The sequence below is a fragment of the Peromyscus californicus genome, unplaced genomic scaffold (genome assembly GCF_007827085.1).
Source record: "Peromyscus californicus insignis strain IS unplaced genomic scaffold, ASM782708v3 Scaffold_7__1_contigs__length_154581171, whole genome shotgun sequence".
NCBI lineage: Eukaryota > Metazoa > Chordata > Mammalia > Rodentia > Cricetidae > Peromyscus > Peromyscus californicus.
The window spans coordinates 66,897,555-66,922,218 of record NW_026294595.1 but is presented as its reverse complement, the minus strand read 5'-3'; the positions used below and the strand labels follow the sequence as shown (position 1 = coordinate 66,922,218).

Sequence of the window (24,664 nt, the reverse complement as noted above, 5' to 3'; positions counted from 1 at the left end):
CGCCTCCTCCCTTCAAATACAAATACATGTAAAAAGGAAAAAAAGTAAGTACAGAGGCTAGAGAGACGGCTCAGCAGTTAAGAGCACTTGCTGATCTTTTGGAGGACCTGAGTTCACTTCCCATCACTCACTTCAGGTGGCTCAAACCCTCTGTAACTCCCGCTTTAGGGAGTTTGATGCCTCGGACTTGTGCTAACACCTGCATTCATACACGTAATTAAAAATAATGAAAGTAAGTCTTAAAAATAAAGTAAATGGCCGGGCGGTGGTGGCGCACGCCTTTAATCCCAGCACTCGGGAGGCAGAGCCAGGCGGATCTCTGTGAGTTCGAGGCCAGCCTGGGCTACCAAGTGAGTTCCAGGAAAGGCGCAAAGCTACACAGAGAAACCCTGTCTCGAAAAACCAAAAAAAAAAAAAAAAAAAAAAAAAAAAAGTAAATGTAAAGAAGAAAATATCCATAATCCTATTATTCAGAGATAGCCACCAATGTTATTTAGGTATATTTCTTTTCAGGCATGTAGATAGAGCTCATGTATGTACACATAGCTCTCATATGTAGAGGATAACATATGATAATATTGTGTGTATCAAATCTCCCTGGGCATGCTATTTGCTCTTATGTAAGCAGAGCTCCTGGACAGTTCATTCTAAGATCATGTGTTTTTCTCTTTTCTCTGCGGCAGGTGATTGCCCCTACCAATGCAGAAGTGCTACCCGTCCTGCCAGAACCGGAGTCATTAGAGCTGAAGAAACACTTGAAGCAGGTAGGTGAGGAAGGGAAGGAAAGAAGGGGAGGGGTCCACAAATGGTTCAGCAGGTGATGGCACCTGCCACTGCCTCTGCCGGCTGGGACCCACAGCTGGAAGGAGGGCTCCTGCTCCGGCAAGTCGTTCTCTGAGTTCCACAGATGCACCGTGGCAGACAGGCACCCACACCTGTACACACACTCAACACAGAATAAATGAAGAGGTCACAAGATGTTTAAATAAAGGCAGTGATAGATGATAAAAGGGGCCTCTAGGCAGGGAGCCGGTCCAAGAACCTTCACGCGGGATAGACTTTCTTCACCTTAAACGGGCTTAAGGAGAGATCCGTCCGAATTTTGTGTAGAAAGATGAATCTTAAAAAGGTTCTAATTCACTGTTTGCTCTGTTACCCTGTAATGTACATGAGACTATGTACATGGATGCTTCCGGTCAGGGTGGTGGCGCTCGCCTGTAATCCCAACATTCAGGCTGACCAGGGGCTTGTGAGTTTGAGGTCAGCCTGGCCTACATGGCAAGACAAACTCAACCCAAACAACCCACACCAAAACCACCATTTTCCGGTTTTTTGTCGTTCTTTGTCTTTATAGCACTCCTTCAGCCTTATAAGGTGGAGGTCAGAAGTTTGGACAAACTTGCTTGTGAAATCAATTCCAAAGTCCCTAGAGATAAATCCCTGTCTTTGTGTAAGCCCTTCCACCCTTTTTATTGACTGATGCTTTTTCTTCTGCATGCTAAACACAGTACCTGAAGGTAAAACATGACGCGGCACCATTCCCTTCCCCTGCTGTACGTGTTAGGTAGGACCACCCGTAGGTAACACTGCTTAGTAGATGTCCTGGTCCCATTTGAAGGCTCTTGGGAAGTCTTTTTTCTGTGTTGTCTGAAGTACCTAGTAGTTCCTCTAGAAGCTAGAGTCTAGATGGTATTGAATGGAGCGGGGTCATTCTGCATCATTCCCCTCACTTTCCCTTGCTTAACCTTGCTGATGTAACATGATGCCTTGTTGCAGCAGAGCCTGGGGAGGGTTGCAAGTTCAGAAGTTCTCCAGCTGACTTCACTTGCTGTGTCTTTCATTCTTGATGACTGCTTAAGAATGGCTAATATGGGCGGCGGTGGTGGCGCACGCCTTTAATCCCAGCACTCGGGAGGCAGAGGCAGGCAGATCTCTGTGAGTTTGAGGTCAACCTGGGCTACAGAGCGAGTTCCAGGACAGCCAGGGTTATGTCATAAAACCTTGTCTCAAAAAGAGAAGAGGGAGGGAAAAGAGAGTGAGAAAAAGAGAGAAAGTGAGAGAGAGAGAGAGAGAGAGAGAGAGAGAGAGGCTAACGTGAAGAGCGAACGCTGTTTGAATTTTTACCAGCTTACGACTGTGCAGTGCGTGGAGCGGCAGCATCAGCAACACCTGGCCTTAAAGCACAGCAGCGCCCCAGATGTGCTGATTCCAAATACACTGTAACACCAGCCCAGGGGATTCCTTAGCTCACCCACATTGAAAAACACGGATGGTTTTCAAAATGCACCACAGAGCCTCTTGGAAGCTGATCTAAGCTGGGAACCTGAGACTGTTTTTGTTTGGTTTTGTTCTATTGTTTTGGGGGCGTTATTTTTTCATAGTTGTGGCTGTTGTGGAGAGGCTCTGGCTTTTGTTGTTTTGTTAGGTTTGTTTGTTTTTTTTTTGTTTGTTTGTTTTCCAGACAGTTTCTCTGTGTAGTTCTGACTGTCCTGGAACTCTGTAGACCAGGCTGGCTTCAAACTCAGAGACTTGCCTTCCTTTGCTTCTCGAGTGCTGGGATTAAAGGCGTGCACCACCACCGCCTGGCAAGGCTCCGGTTTTTTATATCCTTCTAAGTAGCTCTGTTTTTACAGTTCACTTGTTAATATTTCTTTGTATATTTCAATTTGAAAAGTACTTCTTGGCTAAAATAAATAGAAACTGTTGTCTTGGGTGTCAGTTTTATTTAAAATGCCTTGAGCTTGGTTCTCGAGATGGACAGCTACATAATTCTGGCTATTTTCTAAAAGCTAAATTATTTGAATTCTTTTTTTTTCTTCAAAGATACAGACTCTAAAATGAGTTGGGCGTGATTTTCAAACAAGCACAGTTCTTTGTAGAGAATTTTGTGAGCAGAGTGACAGGTAGAAGACTTTCAAACAGCCCTTTCCTAGGAGCTGAGGTTGGCGGCCTAAGAACCTGACTTACGTGAGGACTTTTGGTTGTTCCCAGGCTCTAGCCAGCATGAGTCTCAACACCCAGCCTATTCTCAATCTGGAGAAGTTCCATGAGGGCCAGGAGATCCCACTTCTCTTGGGAAGGCCTTCCAATGACCTCCAGTCCACACCTTCTACTGAATTCAATCCCCTCATTTATGGCAATGACGTAGATTCAGTGGACGTTGCCACAAGGTAAGACCACAGGTTCCTAAGTTTATTTCTCTGCTCTCTTGATTTTGGAGGAGACCACTTCCCAGAGCCAGAGTCACTTCATATATAGAATGTGTGTGATATCTGGTTATATTCCTCCCTTAGCAAAAGTAAGGAGAGGAGCTAGTTCATAGTGTCAGCATGGAGAGAAAGGCTGCTGGTTCCTTAAGATCTCTCCCGATGGTGCTGGTGGGAACCTGTTAAACAATGGTGTTAGGAGGTGCTCGAGACCTTGGATCATGGCTATCCTGACGACACAGGCTATGGGTCTTGGATTATCTCACCACCCCCTTCTTTCCCAGGGTGGCCATGGTGCGTTTCTTCAACTCTGCTAACGTGCTGCAGGGCTTCCAGATGCACACACGTACCCTGCGACTCTTCCCCCGACCTGTGGTAGCTTTCCAAGCTGGCTCCTTTCTGGCCTCACGTCCCCGACAGACTCCCTTTGCCGAGAAACTGGCCAGGACTCAAGCTGTGGAGTACTTCGGAGAATGGATCCTGAACCCTTCTAACTACGCCTTCCAACGGATTCACAATAGTGAGTCCGCTGGCTTTCTGCTTGCCCCTCGTTGTCTCTGCCGTTGATGGCGTCCTTTGCTTCCGGCCTTCCTTTCTATCGCTTTATACTCCCCCACTTTCCTCTCTACTGCTCACTAGTTTCCTCTTTGGGCAGATATGTTTGATCCAGCCCTGATTGGTGACAAGCCGAAGTGGTATGCTCACCAGCTGCAGCCCATCCATTATCGAGTCTACGACGGCAACTCTCAGCTGGCTGAGGCCCTGAGTGTGCCACCAGAGCGTGATTCTGAGTCTGACCCCACTGATGACAGGTGAGAAGTCCCCCGTGTAGGAGGCAAAAATGTCATAGCAGTTGTAGATGTGAGTCTCTGAAGCTTTGCATTATGTTTTAGTTGATTTTCTTCTTTAAAAGAGATGGATTTATATTGTGTGTGTGTGTGTGTGTGTGTGTGTGTGTGTGTGTGTGTCTATCTAGTGAGTATATGTGTGGGTGTGCTCTCTAGTGTGTGTGTAAGCCAGAAGAGGGTATCGGATCCCTCAGAACTTAATTGGAGGAGTTTGTGGCACACCTAACTTTTTAGGTGGGTGCTGGGATCTGAACTCTGGTTCTCATGATTGTGTGGCAAGCTCTCCTCACCACTGGGGCCATCTCTGTAGCCCGTTTCTTCTCCTTTGAATATTTTAAAGTTATTATTTGACAGCTTCACACATATATCTGGATCATGTCACCTCCGCTCTCCCTCTCGCTCCTCCCTCCCGCTCCTCCCTCCCGCTCCTCCCTCCTTGTGTTTGTGGTGTTCTTTGCTTGCTTCCGTTGTTTGAGATAGGATCCCATGTGGTCCACACTGTCCTCTGACTCAGTATGTAGTTAGTGATGATCCTCCTGCCTCTACTCCTGGAATGCTGGGGTTATAGGTGTACCGCACCACACCCAGTTGATGTGATCCTGGGAATCAAATCCAGTGCCTCCTGCTTGCTGGGAAGGCTCTCTACCACCTGAGCTATGTCCCCAGTCCTTTGTTTGGTAGGTCACTTATTGTGTGTTGTTTGTTTTTATTACTTATTTAATTTCTTATTTTATATGTTTAAGTGTCTTGCCTGATGTGCGTGCCTGGTGTTCATGAACTAGATCCCTTAGAACTGAATAACTGTAAGGAGTCTTTATCTGTCCTGCCAGCCGGCTCTCAAGTAATGACATGGAGACTTATTATTAATTATGGAAGCTTGGCTTTAGCTTAGGCTTGCTTTTAACTAGCTCTTGTAACTTAAATTAACCCATTTCTATCAATCTACATTCTGTCACGTACCACCCATCCTGCTTCTCCATGTCTCCTGGTGTCTCTCATGTTCCTAGATTCATCTCCTACTTCCTCTCTCTCTTCCTGGAAGTCCTGCCTATACCTCTTGCCTAGCTATTGGCCATTCAGCTCTTTATGAAACCAGTCACAACACTATATCTTTGTACACATATATATTTGTACACCGTAATGTACTCTCATTAGTTTCCTTGACCTCCTTGTTTTATCTTGTACCCTGGCCTTGAGTTAACTGTGCTCCCCTTCTCATTGTTCTAAATACTAATTGTGATCCTTTTTCTTTCTTTTTTTTAATGTGCATTGATGTCCTGCCTGCATGTGTGTCTGTGTGAAGGTGTCAGATCCCCTGGAGCTGGAGTTACAGTTATGAGCTGTCATGTGGTTGCTGGGAATTGAACCTGGGTCCTCTGGAAAAGCAACCAGTGCTCTTAACCACTGAGCTATATCTCCAGCCTCCCAGTTGTGGATTCTTTTGTCCTCTCCTTTCTGATTTTCTTTGTTTCTGTTTTATTTTGAGAAAAGTCTCATGTGTCCTAGGCTGGATTAAAATTACTAAGGATAACCTTGAACTTCTAACCCTATTGTCTCTACGTTCCAAGTTTTGGTATTATAGGAGTGCACTGCCATGCATGGTTTATACGGTGTTAGAATTGAACCCAGGTCTTCCTGCATGCTAGCACTCTAGCCTCTTCTGAGTCACACCTTCAGCTTCTTTTCTTTAAAAAAAAATTAAACAATTAATGTGGTGTGTGTGTGTGTGTGTGTGTGTGTGTGTGTGTGTGTGTGTGTGTGTGTGTTTGCATTTGTGTGGCCCTGTGTGTATGTGGAGATCAGAGGACAACTTGGAGGAGTTGGTTCTCTCCTACCACGTGGGCCCCAGGAACTCAGGTTGTCAGCTTGGCGTCCCGAGTCATCTGGGCCAGCCCCCTCCTCCTTCCTGTCTCACTCTTTTTACTTTGCAGTGGCAGTGACAGTATGGACTATGATGACTCAAGCTCTTCTTACTCCTCCCTTGGGGACTTCGTCAGTGAAATGATGAAATGTGACATCAATGGCGATACTCCCAGTGAGTAAACTTGGGAAGACTGACCCTTACCAGGCAGGGGTCGGGTTTGGGGGCTGAGGTGGTCTGTGCTTGTCTCTCTTGGTAGATGTGGATCCTCTGACACACGCAGCCCTGGGAGATGCCAGTGAAGTGGAGATCGATGAGCTGCAGCCCCCGAAGGAGGGAGAGGAGCCTGGCCCAGACAGTGAGAGCTCTCAGGGAAAGCCTCCGCTGCGCTCCAGCCCCAGCGCTGCCGCCCAGGGCGCCCACTCTGTACGTGAGGACTTAGGGGGCTGGATGGTGAGAGGCTGTAGGCCCCCATCTGTTAGGAAGACTTTACTGCAGCTGTTTGCCTCTTTCCATGTTCTTCCCTCCTTGTCTCTCTAACCCTCTGACCCAAAACCTCCGGGATGTAGCTTTAACCCCGAAGAAGGCCATTGGACTTCTTGTAAGCTGTTATCTGCTTACATAGTCTGTAAGTCCAGAGACCAAGAATATCGTAGCTCTGCTCCATTTCATAAGCCAGGAGTCGGACAGATCTGGTCTTTCCCACCGAACTGAGACTATGGGAAGGCATCACTGGGCATCAGGTGACCACTTTTCATTTAATGTGACCCCCAGGAACATGCTGATTCTACAGAGGTGGAGGATAAGGCAGCAGCAGGCAGCTCCAGGCCCCTTGCTCCTGTGCCTCCCAGCAATGGCAAATCTGCTGTGGACAGGAGACAGACAGAGCCTGGAGAGGGGTCAGTGTGCCCGCGAGCCTACGACAGTGCACACTTCCAGCCCCAGTATGGCTCCCCCCCTGAGGAAGATGACGATGAACAGGGGGAAAGCTACACTCCCCGATTCAGCCAACCTGTCAGTGGCAATCGGTGAGAGCCTGGGAATCCTTTGTCGACGGGTGACCCTGGGTGACTCTTGCTATCCCGCCGTCCCCGGAGGGTGGTTCTTTGAACTAAGGACTTAGGAATTATGGGACAAGAACAGCCACTGCAGCGTAGCAGCGTAAGACCCACTCCCAAGATCAGGTCCCCTGCCTGGGACTCATGGGTGCCACTGTGCGTTCAAGGGCTCCAAAGCTGCTGCGGCCCAACAGCCTGAAACTGGCAAGCGACTCGGATGCAGAGTCGGACTCTCGAGCAAGCTCTCCCAACTCCACTGTCTCTAACAACAGCACCGAGGGCTTCGGGGGCATCATGTCTTTTGCCAGTAAGTACCTCAAGCCCGCTCATGCCTCTGCTTCCTTTTCCTTCTGGTACACGTCGCTTAGAGCTTGAGATGTAGGGCTAGGTTGACGTTAGTCCTAATTCAGATCATTTGGATGATACTAAATGAAGTATTTTTAAGTGAGATAAAAGAAACACCAGCCAAATTAGTCAATAAATATGTATGTATGTTTGTTTGGTGTGTGTGTGTGTGTGTGTGTGTGTGTGTGTGTGTGTGTGTGTGTGTGTGTACCAGCAGGCCACAGCATGCACTTAGAGGTCAGAGGACAGCTTACAGGAGTTAGTTCTTTCTTCCCCTATGACTCCTCAGGATCAAACTCAGGTTGTTAGGATTGTTAGCAAGTGCCTTTACCCACTGGGCCATATCATTAATCCACTTACATACATTAAATTATAAATCATACAATTTTAGATATAATTTATGAAAATATCTTTATCAAATTTGTTTTGGATCTGCTATCTTCTTTGCTTGGTAAGGAACTTTATTGAACATGTTTGAAATATATATGCAACTGATTTTTTTTTTTTCGAGACAGGATTTCTCTGTGGTGTTTTGGTGCTTGTCCTGGATCTCGCTTTCTAGACCAGGCTGACCTCGAACTCACAGAGATCACCTGGCTCTGCCTCCAGAGTGCTGGTGACCTCGAACTCACAGAGATTGCCTGGCTCTGCCTCCAGAGTGCTGGGATTAAAGGGGCGGTGGTGGCACACGCCTTTAATCCCAGCACTCGGGAGGCAGAGCCAGGCGGATCTCTGTGAGTTCGAGGTCAGCCTGGTCTAGAAAGTGAGATCCAGGACAAGCACCAAAACACCACAGAGAAACCCTGTCTCGAAAAACCAAAAAAAAAAAAAAAAAAAAAAAAAAAAATTACCTTTAGCCTATGAGGGCTAGAATCACTTATAGACTGTAGACTGACTAGGGGCTAACGAGAGCTACCATAAAGGATGGTTGTAACTGTAAGTGTCCTTAGGACCCAGGTAGGAATATCTCTTCAGATCAAAAGCATACGAACCACTGGCTTTCATGCAGTCTTAGCAGTAAATGAGACTTAGACATTATTACAGGAGGAAGCCAGAGAAAATTATTATTGGGTTTGGAGCAGACCTGGCCCTTTTCTTGTTTACCCTAAGTTCCACACCATCGTTTCTGAGATCGAGCAGAGGTTATCTGATCAAGCCATTGGGATGCTGTTTGAAAGGAGGGAGGTGAAGGTGATGCTGTAGTAACTATGCTGGGATGCTCAGAATGTCTGTCCTGTTAACTCATGGCTTTCATCCCCGTCCCTCTGCAGGCAGCCTGTATCGGAACCACAGTACAAGCTTCAGTCTTTCAAACCTCACACTGCCCACCAAAGGTGCCCGGGAGAAGACTACACCGTTCCCCAGCCTGAAAGGTACCTGCAGCCTTTCTTTCGTCAAACCAGGTTTCTCTGAGAGACATGTCAGATGATGTATAGATGTTTGTTAGGAGCCCTGTGTACCATGAATCATTTGACCTGGCCGTTGCCTCATACTGCTTATCATGGCTTTCACTGCACACCATAGACGCTAAGTGGTTGCAGATAGAAGTCATCTCTGTAGCTGGAGGAGACCCTGTTATATCAGTAGGACAAGAGCAGCTTAGGATTACCTCTGCTTTGGGGAGGACCCTATCAGAAAGAAACACAGGGAAAATCAGCTGCCCCCAGTCATCTTCAGATTCCCACTGCATGAACTTGGGTAAACACTTTCTCAAGGAGCTAGTCCACAGGAGGATGATTATGGGCAGTCTAGCAATATTATAGAATCTAGTCATTTACTGTGGCTTCATGCCAACTTTTGATCCAGCAGTGGTATTGATTGGCTTCTAGGGTCAGACCATATTTCCATTTCATCTACGATCTTTGTAGCTTGAGGGGCTTTTCTCAATTTCATTTGACTTTTGTTTGTTATCTATGGATATTGTGCTAAAATATTTAATTGTAGAAGTAAGTACAGTAAGAAGTAACCTTTTTATTGACACAGGGTCTTCCTCTGTCGAGCCCCTCAGACTTACAGTCCTCCTCCCTGAAGCTCCCTAGTGCTAAGGTTATAGACGGGTACCACCCGTCACCTCCAGCTAGAGATATCAGGAGCCTAAGGAATGGTCATTAGTGGGGCGGGGTTGTGGGGTAGGTGGGTGGAAGGAGGTTAGAGTAGTGATACAGAAAACTAACTGGTATTGCTACAGTGACTCCTCAGTGGATGGTAGATTAGGGATAGAAAGGTGTGCCAGCCTCTCTGGCTCTCATCTGGAATATCTGAAGGGACGAGTAATTGAAACTCTTTCATTGCATGCGATGCTTCATCTCATGTGCTGCACTTAGCCTTTCTCCCCATCCTCACCACCGCACCCCTACTTCCCACGACAGCATCTGCAAGCTGTCTCCTCCCTGTGGGTACCCACAGCCCCTCAGGATCCCTGTGCTAGATATCTCACAAAAACCAGCGTTCCTTCTTTCATGCATGTGCCTGTTTAGTATCTGAAGGCCCTCTGTCATTTACCTTGTCCCTGGCTTTGAGAGGTCCCGGGCCTAAGAATGGGCTTGCTTAGAGCCTTGGTTGTCTCTTGATCCCCTGGCTTCCAGCTTTGATGTGCCCAAGAACCAAGGTTGTATGCACTCTCCACGCTTTGCGAGAGTGCTCAGGTGATCTGACTTACTGCTCCATCATGGGGTACAGGGGTTCAAGGATTGTGGTGCACCTACTAATTGTGTATTTTTGTCCCAGTATTTGGGCTAAATACTCTAATGGAGATTGTTACTGAAGCCGGCCCTGGGAGTGGTGAAGGTGGGTCTTCCCCGTGAGCTGTGCATGACTTTTTTTTACCCCTAGCATCTTCTCTGCCTGCCTGAGGGCCTCCTCATGGAGCAAGCGACGTCACATGAGTGACCTGCCTTGCCTATCCCCCACGACACCCATGCAGCCCATGGGGCATGCTGCTGGTGCATGTGGAGTGGCCTGAATCTCCATCCCTACCTCCTGCACATTGCCATGGCTGCTTTCTACCTGTGTGTGATGTTCTGGTGCCACCCAGCCCAGAGCTGCTGGAGAATGGGTGTGGACTGTGGCAACCCAGTGGTATGATAGTGTGAGCCCCTGGACTGTGCCAGTCATGTGCCTCATTCCCACCTTCCCTACTGTAGGAAACAGGAGGGCCTTGGTGGACCAGAAGTCATCTGTCATTAAACACAGCCCAACCGTGAAAAGAGAGCCTCCATCACCCCAGGGCCGGTCCAGCAATTCTAGGTAATGAATGGCAGAGCAGCTTTGTTTTGCTTTAATTTTTGAGACCCTCTCATGTTGTCTACCTTGCTTGCCTCAAACTCAGCATGTAGCTGAGGATGACCCTGAACTGATCTCGATTTCCAGTCCCCAAGTGCTCAGGCTATAGGCATGCACCACCACACTCAAGTAGCAGAACAGTTTTAAAAGTTCACAGGTAGAGGTAATATTTCTTTTTTTTTAAGGTTGCTCAAGATTGGGAGAGCAACTCTCAAAACAGTAGATTTAATCAGTTTTTGGCTAGCATTCCCCCCCACCCTTTTTTTCTTGTGGTTTTTCGAGACAGGGTTTCTCTGCATAGCCCTGGCTGTTCTGGAACTAACTCTGTAACTCTGTAGACCAGGCTGGCCTCAAACTCACAGAGATCTGCCTGCTTCTGCCTCCCAAGTGCTGGGATTAAAGGCATGTGCTACCCCTGCCCAGCTAGCACTTCCCATTTTTAGCCAGTCCGCAGGCAACATTAGTGGTTTAAGGTGTGGAGAAATGTGAGATTGTAGGATTGTAGGGCGTTGGCAAACAAGATCCTTGGGGAGATAGGGGTGCGGTGGCCGTTTTGGAGACGTAGCTTTATGCTTTGCCCTGGGGTACCCATCTTGTCTGGTGATAGAGGGGTGCTCTGCCAAGGATCAGATGACCACAGAAGTGGTTTGTGGGCCCTGTAGCGAGAACCAGCAGTTCCTGAAGGAAGTGGTACACAGTGTGCTGGATGGCCAGGGCGTAGGCTGGCTCAATATGAAGAAGGTACGCCGGCTGCTGGAGAGTGAGCAACTTCGAGTCTTTGTGCTGAGCAAGCTGAACCGTGCAGTGCAGTCAGAGGACGATGCCCGGCAGGACGTCATCCAGGATGTGGTAAGTATGTGGGCTAGGGAGTCGGAATCAGCTGGGCAGAAGGGTGTGGATGCTAAAGAAAGGTTGCTAGCTCTGGGTCCTGGCTGTCGTTGCAGGAGATCAGTCGGAAGGTGTACAAGGGAATGCTAGACCTCCTCAAGTGCACGGTCCTCAGTCTCGAGCAGTCCTACGCCCACGCAGGTCTGGGCGGCATGGCCAGCATCTTCGGGCTTTTGGAGATTGCTCAGACCCACTACTATAGCAAAGGTAGGGATCCTGCTTGCTGGCTCCACGTTGCTTCCCCGTGCCATGCTCTCACTGTCCCTCCTCGGGACTGTTTCTGGCCTGTTTATACGTAGGAACTCTTTTCCTACCATGAGGAATAAGGCCTCAGCGTTCTTCCCATGTGCTGACTGCTCCACATCCCCTGGATTCTGGCTTCTCCCCTCTCGTTTTCCAGTCTGACTCCTCTCTGATGCCTCCTTCAGCCACTTCCTGTATGTCTTCCTTTCCTCAGACCCAGACAAACGGAAGAGAAGTCCAACAGAGAACGTAAATACCCCTGTTGGCAAGGATCCTGGTCTGGCTGGGCGGGGGGACCCCAAGGCTATGGCACAGCTAAGGGTCCCTCAGCTGGGTCCTCGGGCACCAAGTGCCACAGGAAAGGGCCCTAAAGAACTGGATACCAGAAGTTTAAAGGAAGAGAATTTTGTAGCATCTGTTGGTATGTATCCTTGCGTGGGATGTGTCGAAGTGGTCTTGGCTTCTTGAACATCCTTCCTTTCTCTCAGTTCATCCAGAACCCTGACTTTCTCTTCCCCATGCTTGCTTTTTAGAGAGGGAGAGGGGTTTTGTCCATTTCCAGTAGCATTTTCTCGTACGTGTCTGTCTTCCTGCTTGCTCTCCAGCCGCCTCACCAGCATCTTCGAGGATGGAGTAACGCGAGTTCGCTTAGAGACCCGTGTGACGCAGTGCAGGGAGTCTGAGCCGTATTCTCTATCCCTTTTTCATTACATCTGAATTTCTTCACATAGAGAAAACGTGTTGCTGGAAACTATTAGGAAATTTATAGACACATCTTTGGGATGTAAAATTATGACCATCTGGGTTCTGCGTCCAGTTTCCCCCATCCAAGCATTATACTGCTCTGGAATGTGTTCCTTCTGGCATGTTTGGGTCCTAGACTCCAAGGCCATAGATTTCTGAACTGACTCTTCTTTCTGTCTTCCCACCCCAGACTCGATCAGAACTTGCTTATGTCTGGTGTTTCTCCATTGGCTGTCTGTCTGGTGTCACCTCTTTGGCTGACTCCTGCTTGACCTTAAGTAATCTAGGCTACTTTCTCTTTGATTCTCGGTCCCCGGTCTCTATGCTGCGCTAAACTGATACTTCTTTGCCATGGCCTCTAGCCATTGCCATAAGTTCTCATAGGAATGAACCAGCTCTCTTCTTAGGACATCTCTGATTCTCTGGTTGGCGAATATTCTCCCAGAAGCAGTAGTAAAGCTTGGCTTTCTCCTGCCTGGTATGATGTTCCAGAAAAAAATACTGACCTGTTGTCCTGTAAGTCTTGAATCTACTTGGACAGTTGACTTCCCTATCAGGATCTCTATCACCTCATCTGGGAAATGAAGAGATTATACCTAATAAACTCTGAAGTTCCTTCCAGGGGAAAAAAAAAAGCTATGATTGGTATTCCCTGTGCTTTGTTTGACTGAGAAGCAGTCTTGGCCATTTTCTGTTCTCTGTTACATCTACTGGAAGCATTTCTCCTAGATAGTGACTAAGAATGGGTCTCTGGGTTGAGCAGGCAATAGTTCTGAGGGTGAATTGTTTCTGGGGTTTTTGGTTTGTTTTTTGTTATTGTTGGTAGCATCAGGAGGAATGCCGATCGAATGCTTGATCTAGTCCTTGTCCAGTCCAGTGTGTCAAGCAAATTTCTGCTCATGTTTCTGAAATTCTTCGACTGCTTGACATGATTGTCTCTTAGGTATAATTTGTAAGCATGGCTATTGCTCAGCCCATTTGACAGCGAGATCATGGTGTGTTGGGAGTCCGCTGATCTGTCTCCAGCCTGCTTAGGGTCCAGTTTCTCATACAAGAGCCCTTCCAGCTCCAAGATTCTGCAGAGTGTTTACATTGGAAATAGGGTTAGAAATTTAGAGTCTTTAGTTCATGATTTGGGGTGGTGGAGGGGGGCAAAATATGGATCTCTTGATTCCTCAACCCTACTCAAATAAAGCTATCTTTGTATCTCTTAACCAGTCATGCAGTGGTGTCTGAAGCGGAATGAACTCGGGTGGGGGCTCTGGTCCTCTGACAAGCCTCTGACTCTCTGTCTCTCTCTCCTGCTTGCATTGCGTCTGGGGTAGAATTGTGGAACAAGCACCAGGAAGTGAAAAAGCAAAAGGCTTTGGAAAAACAGAGTAAGGAACAAACGCCCTTTCCTGTCCCCCAGTCTCCCATACCTGCCAACTTCCCAGGCCCAATTGGGGCGGGCTCCCTCTGTCAGCCCCACCCCACATTTGTTCTTGGGTGGTATTTGGAGGAAGAGTTGTAAAGACAGGACAGAGGATTCTTGGGGCAGGTGGTGTGTGAGTCCTAGGTGTACGGCTTGTGAGCTGCTCCTCGTCCCTCCCTTGGTTGGCCATCAGGCGTCTACGTGTAAAATACCTACACTGTGGTTTTCTATTGCCGCGCGCTGGTGGGACGTACTTCCGCTGGTGGGACGTACTTCCGCCGATGCAGCCCCTCCTTGGCTGATACCTCCCTCACCTCTAGGCCTGTGGGCGCAGTTGGCAGAGATGGTTGCTGTCCCTCTGTGTTGAGTCTGTAGCTTCCCAGCTCTCTAGTGGCTTGCCTAGGCGCAACGTTCTTGCTTTCTGTCGTTCTGTCCTTCTGCCATACCATTGGGGTGGGTGAGTTAAAATAGGTAAAATGGGGCCTTTTTGTTGTTGTTGTTGTTTTGTTTTGTCTCAAATGTAGATGGTGTAGGGTGGGGGTAGGCAGTGCCCAGGGAAACAGTGTTTCTTTCTTTCTTTTGCCCTAACCTTTTCTGGCCTCTTTGGACACCTTTGTCAGGAATCACTGAGCATCCTGGGAACACTTTTAATAGTCTCAGGCACAGGTGGAACTCTGACTTTGGGTGCCCTGGAATGGGGTTTGTTTGTGGGACGCTTTGTTTTAGGATGATTTGCTCTGGATTTTCTCAGGTTGAGAAGATGGCTGCAGAGACCCTTGGCCAGGTCTAATGTACAACTTGGTTCTTAAGGCTTCTGGGGACTTCTAGTGGGTCCCAGTGGTGGGCAGGGGCAGTCCCTGGGAAGTGACTGGGATGTGAGGAACAGGTCTGGAGCAGGCTCTGCTGCTGTCCCACTCTCTTCACCAGCCTGCCCCAAGCTTCTGCATGTTGCATGACAGAAATCTTCCCCTACTCAGGGCCGGAGGTAATCAAGCCTGCCTTTGACCTTGGTGAGACAGAGGAGAAAAAGTCCCAGATCAGCGCAGACAGTGGTGTGAGCCTGACATCTGCTTCCCAGGTTTGTGACAGTCCTGAAAACTGTCAGGACTAACTACTATCTCAAAGTTTTATACACACACACACACACACACACACACACACACACACACACACACACACTGGCAGTGGGAAGTAAGTTCAGGGTGTACATTCTAGGTAAAGACTACCACTAAGTTATACCACTAACCCTTAAAATACTTCTTACAGTCAACAAAAGAAGGAAACAATCTAAATATAACCAATAATAGGGAATAATTAAATAAGTATAATAGAGTCATGGAATGCAATACTGCTATTTTGTGTTTTCAAAATTTTAGCGACACAGCATGATTAAAATATATGTATATATGATATATATATATATCATATATATATATATATATATATGAGATACATATATGAGGGGGGTATCTTACTGTGTAGCCCTGGCTGACCTAGAACTTAGTATGTAGACCAGGCTGTCCTTGAACTCACAGATCTGCTTGTCTCTATCTCCCAAGTGCTAGCATTAATGTGCTACTCTGCCCAACTTCAATTTAGTTTTTAAAAAATATGTCTAGAAAAAACTAAAAGCCTAACAGGAAATATACTAAAAGTAGAGATTAATTTGGGTAGTAGATTTATGACTTATTCTTATTGCATTATTCTTTCTTTTGATTTCCACAGTGAGCATGTATTTATTTAATGTGTCATTTTATTGTGTAAGTTACATACATTGCAGCTAAGAAAAGAATCAGTTGCTCAGGACCTCTCTAGAAACAATACAGGTGTCCCCTTGTCTCATTTCAGAGGACTGATCAAGACTCTGTCATCGGTGTGAGTCCAGCTGTTATGATCCGAAGCTCAAGTCAGGATTCTGAAGTTAGCACCGTGGTAGGGGGATACCACATTGGCTTCTTTGTGGGTGGCTGTGGGGTCTCCTGGGAAGGGTCCCTTCCCTTTGGACGCTGTTCTTAGTCAGGTCAGCTTGACTCTCATGAGTGTGCACAGAATGTCACTCGTCTTCTAAAGGGGAGTTCTAGGAGGCTGTTTGACACACCTGAAAAATGACTCTTTAGTGGTGGATACGGGGTTCCAACTGGCATCGGGAACCCTTCTCTGGGGACTCTCCCTTACTACGTTTTGTCTTTTCTAGGTGAGTAACAGTTCTGGAGAGACCCTTGGAGCAGACAGCGACCTGAGCAGTACTGCAGGGGACGGGCCAGGAGGAGAAGGCAGCGCTCACTTGACCAGTTCCCGGGCCACTCTGTCGGACAGTGAGATTGAAACCAACGCTGCCACGAGCACCATCTTTGTAAGCTTTATTTACTAGCAAAAGACTCTTTTTAATGGGAGAGGAAGGCGGTTTAGTACAGAGTGAAAGTTAAGAGACAATGAGAAGAAAAAAGTAGGGCTGGAGATGTGATTCAGTGGCAGACGGAGCTGTGCATGGTGCTGCGGGGGAAGGGGAGAACTGCCATCGTCATCCAGTATGTCCGCTGCAGCTGGGATGCCTCTTCTCCCTCCCTCCCTCCCTCCCTCCCTCCCCTCCCCTCCCCTCCTCCTCCTCTTCCTTTTTGAAACAGTCTTACTGTATAACCCAGGGTGGCCTCAAGCCTATGATCCTTCTGTTTCAGTCTCACAAGTGCTGGGATTACAAGTGTGTGCCCCCATACACAAATGAAGTAAATCACTCAGTTCTTTTTTTGTTTTGTTTTGTTTTGTTTTTGGAGACAGGGTTTCTTTGTGTAGCTTTACGCCTTTCCTGGATCTCACTCTGTAGCCCAGACTGGCCTTGAACTCACAGAGATCTGCCTGGCTCTGCCTCCCGAGTGCTGGGATTAAAGGCGTGCGCCACCACTGCCCGGCGTACCGGTAGGTTTTGCTGAAGGAGGCGGAGGCAGGAGGATCACTCAGTTCTTACCTCGCCCCTCTGCTTTGCAGCATCCACCTGCCTCTATTGATAGCATTAACTACTCTGATACCTGTGCCATTTTATGAAGATGACAGTGGATATCCTCCACAGCAGCCTTCAGTACTTTGGTCTACAGAGGAAACGAGAAGATACGATCTAAATGGAGTCTTTTTTTTTTTTTTTAAACCACTGGTGCTTATTTGTGTCTCTAGGTCCTTCAGTATGCCTGTGCCTAGTAGAGCCAATGGAGGCCGGGATAGGCTCAAGAGTTAAAGTGTTAGCAGGGGCGCTCAAGTTACGGGGCTTGACTCTGAGTCTACACAGACTGTTTTAGTAAAGTGTTTAAAAAAATCCTTCCAGCTGGGCATGGCGGCTCGTGCCTGTAATCCTTCTTCTCAAGGGGCTGAAGGACCTGGGCTACCAAGTGAGTTCCACGAAAGGCGCAAAGCTACACAGAGAAACCCTGTCTCGGAAAACCAAAAAAAAAAAAAAAAAAAAAAAAAATCAAGGGGCTGAAGGAAAAGGATCTTAAGTTTGAGGCCAGCCTACATGGTAAGACCTTGTCAAAACAGGGGTGGGGCCCTGAGAGGTGGTAAAGGCTCTTACCCTTCAAGCTCTGACAACCTAGTTCCAACTTTGGAACCTCATGGTGAAAAGAGAAAAACTCCTCCTGAAAGGTGTCCTCTGGCCTCCACATGCATGCCACGGCACATTTGTAAACCCTCTCGCCAGCCACACATGTGCAAAATGAGTAAGTTACTTTAAAAAGTCTTTTAAAGCATTTTTAGGGCTGGAGAGTTGGCTCAGTGGTTAAGAGCACCGACTGCTCTTCCAGAGGACCTGGATTCAATTCTCAGCACCCTATGGCAGCTCACACCTGTCTGTGACTATCATTCCAGGGGATCCGATGCCCTCATACATACATACATACATACATACATACATGCAGGCAAAGCACCAATGCATATGAAATAAAAATAAATAAATCATAGCTGGGCGGTGGTGGCGCACGCCTTTAATCCCAGCACTTGGGAGGCAGAGGCAGGTGGATCTCTGTGAGTTGGAGGCCAGCCTGGTCTACAAAGTAAGTTCCAGGACAGTCAGGGCTACACAGAGAAAACCCTGTCTCAAAAAATCAAAAAAAAGAAAGTTTTTAAAAAATTCCTTCATTGTGCGTTGACTCTGGATGTTAAATCATTCCTGTGGGATGCTGATCACTGTATGCTACCTTTTCTGGCCCTTCCTACCACACAGCCTTAATTGTCCTGTGCTGATGAACAAGGGGTATTTGCACAGTTGAGGTGAGAAAGGTTACTTAAATTTCTTGGCTCACTAAAGGCTTTTCTTGTATGATTTGTGTGTATATAATGTAGAAAGTAATGGAAGGAAACTCCTGATATCCACTTGAGTCCTTACACACTCAGACACTTAAACATACATGTGAATTTGCATGTGCACACATTAAATAAACCAACTAATTAATTTAACCATTTCTTCAGTTCTGTGAGGTAGATATTATAATGTTCCTATTATAGACAAGGAAAATGATTCTCAGCAATTAAAAAATTAATAAAAAGTAGGGACCTGAACCTTGGCCAGTCTGACTTCAAACTCTGTGTTCTTTCTACTGTGTCATGCTACTACAAAGGCTTTACCTTGTTCTGTGGGGTGAGGGTGTGAGACAGTATCTCATGTGGCCCACGCTGGCCTCAAACTTGCTATAAAGCTAAAGTTGGCCTTGAATTACTGATCCTCCTTTCCCAACCTCCCACAAGCTGGATTAGAGGCATGCCCAGCTCTAAGAGAAAGCATCACAGAGACTAAAGAATAAAGAGGAGTCAGGATGAGCCCTTCATTTCTTGCTTTAGGAAGCAGTAACAGAAAACAGGATTATCAGAATGACTTTTAGCCAAACATAGTAGCAGAGGCAGGGATAATTGTGTTGTTAATGGAAGTTTACTTAGTTCGTGAGCCTTTCAGTAAGGTGCCTGGTTTACTTTGTCTCTATCTGTCTGGCATCTGACCTACCTTGTCTTTCTAGGGTAAAGCCCATAGCTTGAAGCCAAAGGAGAAGCTGGCTAGCAGTCCAGTTCGTTCTTCCGAAGACGTAAGCCAGCGCGTCTATCTCTATGAGGGACTACTAGGTAAGAAATAGACTGGCAAGGCCCCTTGCATTAGAAGAAAGCTGGGCTCAGCCATGGGAGAAGGTAGCGCTGAACAGCTGCTGCTTGGCTTTCTGCTAATGTCAATTCTGACATCAGATAGCATTTTAAACTCCTTTTTAATATTTATTTATTTATGGGGGGTGGCATGTGCTGTGCACACATGTGGAGGTCAGAGGACTTGTGGAAGTTGGTTCTTTATTTCTTCCTCCCATGTGGGCTCCAGGAATTGAACCCAGGTCATCAGGCTTGACAGCGAGCACCTTACCGACTGAGCCATCTCACTAGTCCAGAGAGCATTTTAAAATCTAAACCAAGGAATCTGTGGGATAAGCAGGGGCTGAAAACTAGATGACATTGGGTTTTGGTGTTAATCAACAGGCTGTGTCTCTCTGTCTCCTTCTTTCCTCTTGCTACCGTGTCCCTTCCTGCTCACACGTTGGCAGGAAGGGACAAAGGATCGATGTGGGACCAGTTAGAGGATGCTGCTATGGAGACCTTTTCTATAAGTAACTGCTTTTCTTTGTGTGATGTGTTCTTTCTTCCTGCCTGGGAAGGGCTGGGCTTCGCTTGGAGGCCTCTTGGGTTGGTGGCAAAATGTATTAGATCTGGGAGAAAGGTTTGGTTTCCATTGCCCTAGAATTTGGAATGACCTTGTTTTATCTGGGGCTTACTACCTTTTCATTTGTCAGCTATATTCTTGAAATGTTAAGTAAGCCATGCCCCCACCCAAGAAATAACATTATTCTACACAGGCAAAGAGCGTTCTACTTTATGGGACCAAATGCAATTCTGGGAAGATGCATTCTTAGATGCTGTGATGTTGGAAAGAGAAGGGATGGGTATGGACCAGGGTCCTCAGGAAATGATCGACAGGTATGGGACTTAGGAAAGACATGAGAATACCCCTATTCAGTTCTTTCCACTGTCTTTTGTGGTCTTCCACCTGAGACTAGCTTGTGCCTGGTCTTCTGCCTAGGTACCTGTCCCTAGGAGAACATGACCGGAAGCGCCTGGAGGATGATGAAGATCGTTTACTGGCCACACTTTTACACAACCTCATATCCTATATGCTACTGATGAAGGTAATGTTGAATTTGCTTATGTCCAGCTCTCACTGGACATAGCTCTATTGCCTAAATTCTGGGACAGTTGAGAAGCTGTCAAAGTATCTGACTGTGGTTCTCTTCCTAACTGAAAGTCCAAGGCCTCTGTCCAGCTTACACACTATCCATTTAACTGGAGCTACCAGGCTTTTGTTAACGAATGTTATAAAGGTAACTGATTATCACTTGTTACTTGTCTACTTTTAATTTTATATGTGTTCCCTTTATTAAGTTGTTTTAGGATGTAATAGAGCTCCCCACAGAGTGCAACTGTTTAATTCATTTTTTCCTGTAGTATATTCTAAACCCTTCAGGGGCTCAGAATTTATTTCCAGCGCCAGCCCTTTGTCATGCATACTTTTTTTATTGCTGGAAAAAGCTGCCTAACTAGGCATGGTAGTCATGCCAGTAAACAAGGCACTTGGGAGGTAGAGGCAGGAGGATCAGGAATTCAAGGCCAGCCTTGGCTATAAGTTCAAGACCAAATAAAACTATATAAAATCTTGTCAAAAAATAAAAAAAATGCCCACTATGAACAAAGAAATGCTAAGTCCTAGTTTGAGTTGTTTGTGCTTTTTGTCTTAGCTGTGGAAAAGTATGTTACCAAGCAGAAGAGTTCTTCTCTGAAAGAGAATGGGTTCCGGTGGGTGGTGGCAAAGAATGCTTGTGAGAGCGAGCCTCCCCGCGTTTCTCCTGTCCTCCCTCGCCTCTAACAGTGAAGGGATCAGTTGCCCAAATGTGGAGATGGTTCTGTAAGCTCTTTGACTTGATTGATCTTGTGTCTTAGTTAGGTTCCTGTTACTGTTATAAGCACTATGGCCAAAAGCAGCATGGGAACGAGAGGGCTTGTTGGCTCACTGGTCACAGTTCATCATCAGTGGAAGCTGAGGCAGGAACCTGGGGGCAGGAGCTGATGCAAACACTCTGGAGGAGTGCTGCTCACTGGCTTGCTCAGCCTTTTGTTTGGTTGTTTGGTTGGTTTGTTTTTTTGACACAGCGTTTCTCTGTGTAGCTCTGGCTAGAACTCACTATGTAGACCAGGCTGGCCTGGAACTCACAGAGATCCCCCTGCCTCTGCCTTCCAAGTGCTGGGATTAAAGGCAAGCACTACTACCGCCTGGCTCAACCTGCTTTCTTGTATACCCTAGAACCACTTGCCCAGGGAGGGCACTGCCAACGGTGTGCTGGGCTCCCTCATGTCAATCATTAATCAAAAAATGCCCCACAGGCTTACCTGCAGGCCAGTCTTACGGAGGCATTTTCTCCATTGAGAGTCCCTCTTCCCACATAACTCTAGCTTGTGTCAAATGGACAACAAACTAATCAGCATTTCTTTTATTGCGAGTTTCCTCTATGCTTGAATTCCATTGAACAGAATACACAGCTGCAAATGTTCTGCCGTAGTTGGTGATACAGTTTTTCAGAATTCCATTTCTCTCAGATAGATACGTGGAAACTTAGACATTGTCTTGTCTCTGCCTCAGTTGGGAAGAGAGCAGATCCTTTGCTAAGACTCGTGTCTTGGCTTTCCAGGTGAACAAGAATGACATCAGGAAGAAGGTGCGGCGTCTGATGGGAAAGTCCCACATTGGCCTTGTATACAGCCAACAAATCAATGAGGTGCTCGATCAGCTGACCAATCTGGTGAGCATACCCAACCACCCCTCGGCTCCTTCCGCTCTGCTTGTCATCCTTCCCTGCTGCAGAGCTCCCACATGGAACATTGCTGGCCATGTCACCATGCAGTCCGGTTAATCACTAGTTTCAAGAATGGGGCAGTAGTCCAGGGAAGGTTTTAGCCCTTCTGTTCAGTGTCGGGACTCTGAGTACTCCAACTATCGTAGATGGCAGTTTCCATGGAAGGTCTGTGGATGTCTGGGGACCTACGAGATGAAATTTGTTCTCACCACAACACTAAAATGCCTCTTTAAAAAACAAGACAGGGTTGCTCTGTGTAACTGTCCGGCTGTCCTGGAACTCACTTTGTAGACCAGGCTGGCCTTGAGCTCACAGAGATCTGCCTGCCTCTGCCTCCTGAGTGCTGGGGTTAAAGCCGTGTGCCACCAATACCTAGCTAAATACCTCTTTTAACTGGTTAATATTTGCACCAGAACTGCAAAATCAGTCTTGTATAGACTGCTGGCACATTACTGTCATGACTAAACTATGTGAGTCCCACACTCACTTCCATGCATTATGTTTTTTAAAAAAGACAATTTTATAAACTTGGCATGGTGGTGCACGCTCTTAATCCCAGCACTCAGGAGGCCAGCCTGGTCTACAGAGAAAGTTCTAGGATAGCCAGGGCTACACAGAGAAAGCCTTTCTCTGAGGGGGGGAAAAAAAGACCGTTTTGGGTTGGTGCTATGGCTCAGTAGGGAAAGGCGCTTGCTGCTAACCCTGGCAACCTGAGTTTGATCCCTGGGACCCACACAGTAGAGGGAGAAGACCAACTCTTGCCAGCTGTTCTCTGGCCTGCCACGAGCTTCATGGCACATGCACGCCCCCACACAGACAGACCTGCTCACCCACCCACACCCACACGCACACAAAATGAGGGAATGAATTAATAAGTAAATAAAATGAGTTCAAAGGCTAAAGGGTTGGGTCAGTGCTTAAGAGCAGCACTGGCTGCTCCTCCAGAGAACCTGGGTCCAATTCCCAGCACCCACATGGCTGCTTACAACTGTGACTCCAGTTCTAGAGGACCTCTGAGAGCACTAGCCATGCACACACTGCACATAAATACTAATACACATTAAAATAATAAAATCCAGCACTCAGGAGGCAGAGGCAGGCAGATCTCTGAGTTCAAGACCAGCTTAGTCTACAAAGCGAGTTCCAGGAGAGGTTCCAAAGCTACACAGAGAAACCTTGTCTCAAAAAACAAACAAACCAACAAACAAATAAATTAAATTAAATTAAAATTTAAAAAAAACCCACAATGTCTTTCATGCTGAACACCAGTGATCTTATTACTCGGATTGATTTATTTTTAGCCTGAAACTGTGTTTTACAATTTTTTAAAATTTTATTATTTTATATGTATCTAATTTGTCTATGTATGTCTGTGCAACATGTGTGTTCCTGGTGCCCAAGGAGTACAAAAGAGTGTTTCGGATCCCCTGGGATTGGAGTTACAGCCAGTTGTTAGCCATCATGTGGGTGATGGGATTCAAACCCCAGTCCTCTGGAGGAATAGCAAGAGCTATTAACTGCTGAGCTATCTCTCTGGGCCCTGAAACTGGCTTTTTAAAAATTACAGTTTAGGGGCTGGAGAGATGGCTCAGTGGTTAAAGAGCACTGACTGCTCTTCCAGAGGACCTGGGTTCAAGTCCCAGCACCCACATGGCAGCTCACAACTGTCTGTAACTCAAGATCTGACATCCTTACACAGTCATACATGCAGCAAAACACCAATGCAAATAAAAATAAATAAATTAGAAAAAAAAATAAAAAAATAAAAAAAATAAAAATAAAAATTACAGTTTAGGGCTGGAGAGATGGCTCAGAGGTTAAGAGCACTGACTGCTCTTCCAGAGGTCCTGAGTTCAATTCCCAGCAACCACATGGTGGCTCACAATCATCTGTAATGAGATCTGGCACCCTCTTCTGTATACATAATAAATAAATAAATCCTTTAAAAAAAATTACAGTTTAATCCCAGCACTTGGGAGTCAGAGGCAGATGGATCTCTGTGAGTTCGAGGCCAGCCTGGGCTACAGGGCGAGTTCCCGGACAATCAGGGCTGTTATACAGAGAAATCCTGTCTCAAAAACAAACAAAAGCAAAAACAACAAAAATCCCTACTGGTTTGGGACTGGAGAGAGTACACACCGCTCTTGCAGAGGGCCTCGGCTTGATTCCCAGCACCCTCATGGTGGTTCTCAACCACCTGTAGTTCCAGTTCCAGGGGATCCGATGCTGACTTTTGGCCTGTGTGTGCACCAGGGACATATGTGTGCACATGTGTACATGCAGGCAAAACACTCATACACATAAAATAAAGATGAATTAAAAATAAAATAATAAAAATCAAAAAGCCAGTTTCACTTATGAATGTCCTTGATAAATCAGTAAAAAAATTACATTTATTAAATTTTAATAATCACTTATATGTCTTTTTAATATTCTCTGTAATAAAATGGGAAGTATACATAAAGCATTTCTGCTGCAAACCCAGTGTGTTGGTTATTGTGAGGAAAAGCAATCTGTGACAGATGAAATATTAGCTTTGTCCATAAAACACCATTTTCTCTATGACTATTAGGTTGAGTTGGCAGACTTTTTTTCTAAAAGCAATACGGTGAACCAGTTCTTTTAAGGTGGACAGTTGACAATATTTGTTGCCAATGATAAGAGTCAAATTTTTAAGTGAAAATGAGAATTTTGGAAGAATTTTTTGATATGAAACTTTTCTTTCTTTTTTTTTCTTTTTGGTTTTTCGAGACAGGGTTTCTCTGTGTAGTCCTGGCTGTCCGAGAACCAGGCTGGCCTCGAACTCACAGAGACCTGCCTGGCTTTGCCTCCCGAGTGCTGGGATTAAAGGCGTGT

General features: G+C 46.5%; 1 protein-coding gene across 34 annotated transcripts in view; it reads left to right on the top strand.

Moving 5' to 3' along the window:
* The window catches only part of Madd (MAP kinase activating death domain), a 44,582-nt gene that overhangs the window by 7,802 nt on the left and 12,116 nt on the right, over positions 1 to 24,664 (top strand). For 6 of the 34 annotated variants that reach the window (XM_052724617.1, XM_052724619.1, XM_052724616.1 and 3 more), the window contains exons 7-29: positions 684 to 764; positions 2,992 to 3,170; positions 3,491 to 3,726; positions 3,862 to 4,018; positions 5,986 to 6,089; positions 6,175 to 6,341; positions 6,690 to 6,943; positions 7,141 to 7,280; positions 8,590 to 8,691; positions 10,046 to 10,105; positions 10,462 to 10,564; positions 11,263 to 11,449; positions 11,545 to 11,695; positions 11,946 to 12,152; positions 13,801 to 13,854; positions 14,867 to 14,967; positions 15,738 to 15,821; positions 16,084 to 16,242; positions 18,884 to 18,986; positions 19,451 to 19,513; positions 19,760 to 19,880; positions 19,984 to 20,089; positions 21,644 to 21,754. In XM_052724617.1, coding sequence (XP_052580577.1) covers positions 684 to 764; positions 2,992 to 3,170; positions 3,491 to 3,726; positions 3,862 to 4,018; positions 5,986 to 6,089; positions 6,175 to 6,341; positions 6,690 to 6,943; positions 7,141 to 7,280; positions 8,590 to 8,691; positions 10,046 to 10,105; positions 10,462 to 10,564; positions 11,263 to 11,449; positions 11,545 to 11,695; positions 11,946 to 12,152; positions 13,801 to 13,854; positions 14,867 to 14,967; positions 15,738 to 15,821; positions 16,084 to 16,242; positions 18,884 to 18,986; positions 19,451 to 19,513; positions 19,760 to 19,880; positions 19,984 to 20,089; positions 21,644 to 21,754 — 3,030 coding nt within the window. The remainder of the gene's footprint in view (positions 1 to 683; positions 765 to 2,991; positions 3,171 to 3,490; positions 3,727 to 3,861; positions 4,019 to 5,985; positions 6,090 to 6,174; positions 6,342 to 6,689; positions 6,944 to 7,140; positions 7,281 to 8,589; positions 8,692 to 10,045; positions 10,106 to 10,461; positions 10,565 to 11,262; positions 11,450 to 11,544; positions 11,696 to 11,945; positions 12,153 to 13,800; positions 13,855 to 14,866; positions 14,968 to 15,737; positions 15,822 to 16,083; positions 16,243 to 18,883; positions 18,987 to 19,450; positions 19,514 to 19,759; positions 19,881 to 19,983; positions 20,090 to 21,643; positions 21,755 to 24,664) is intronic. The other 28 variants (XM_052724622.1, XM_052724640.1, XM_052724621.1 and 25 more) reach the window with 17 other exon arrangements.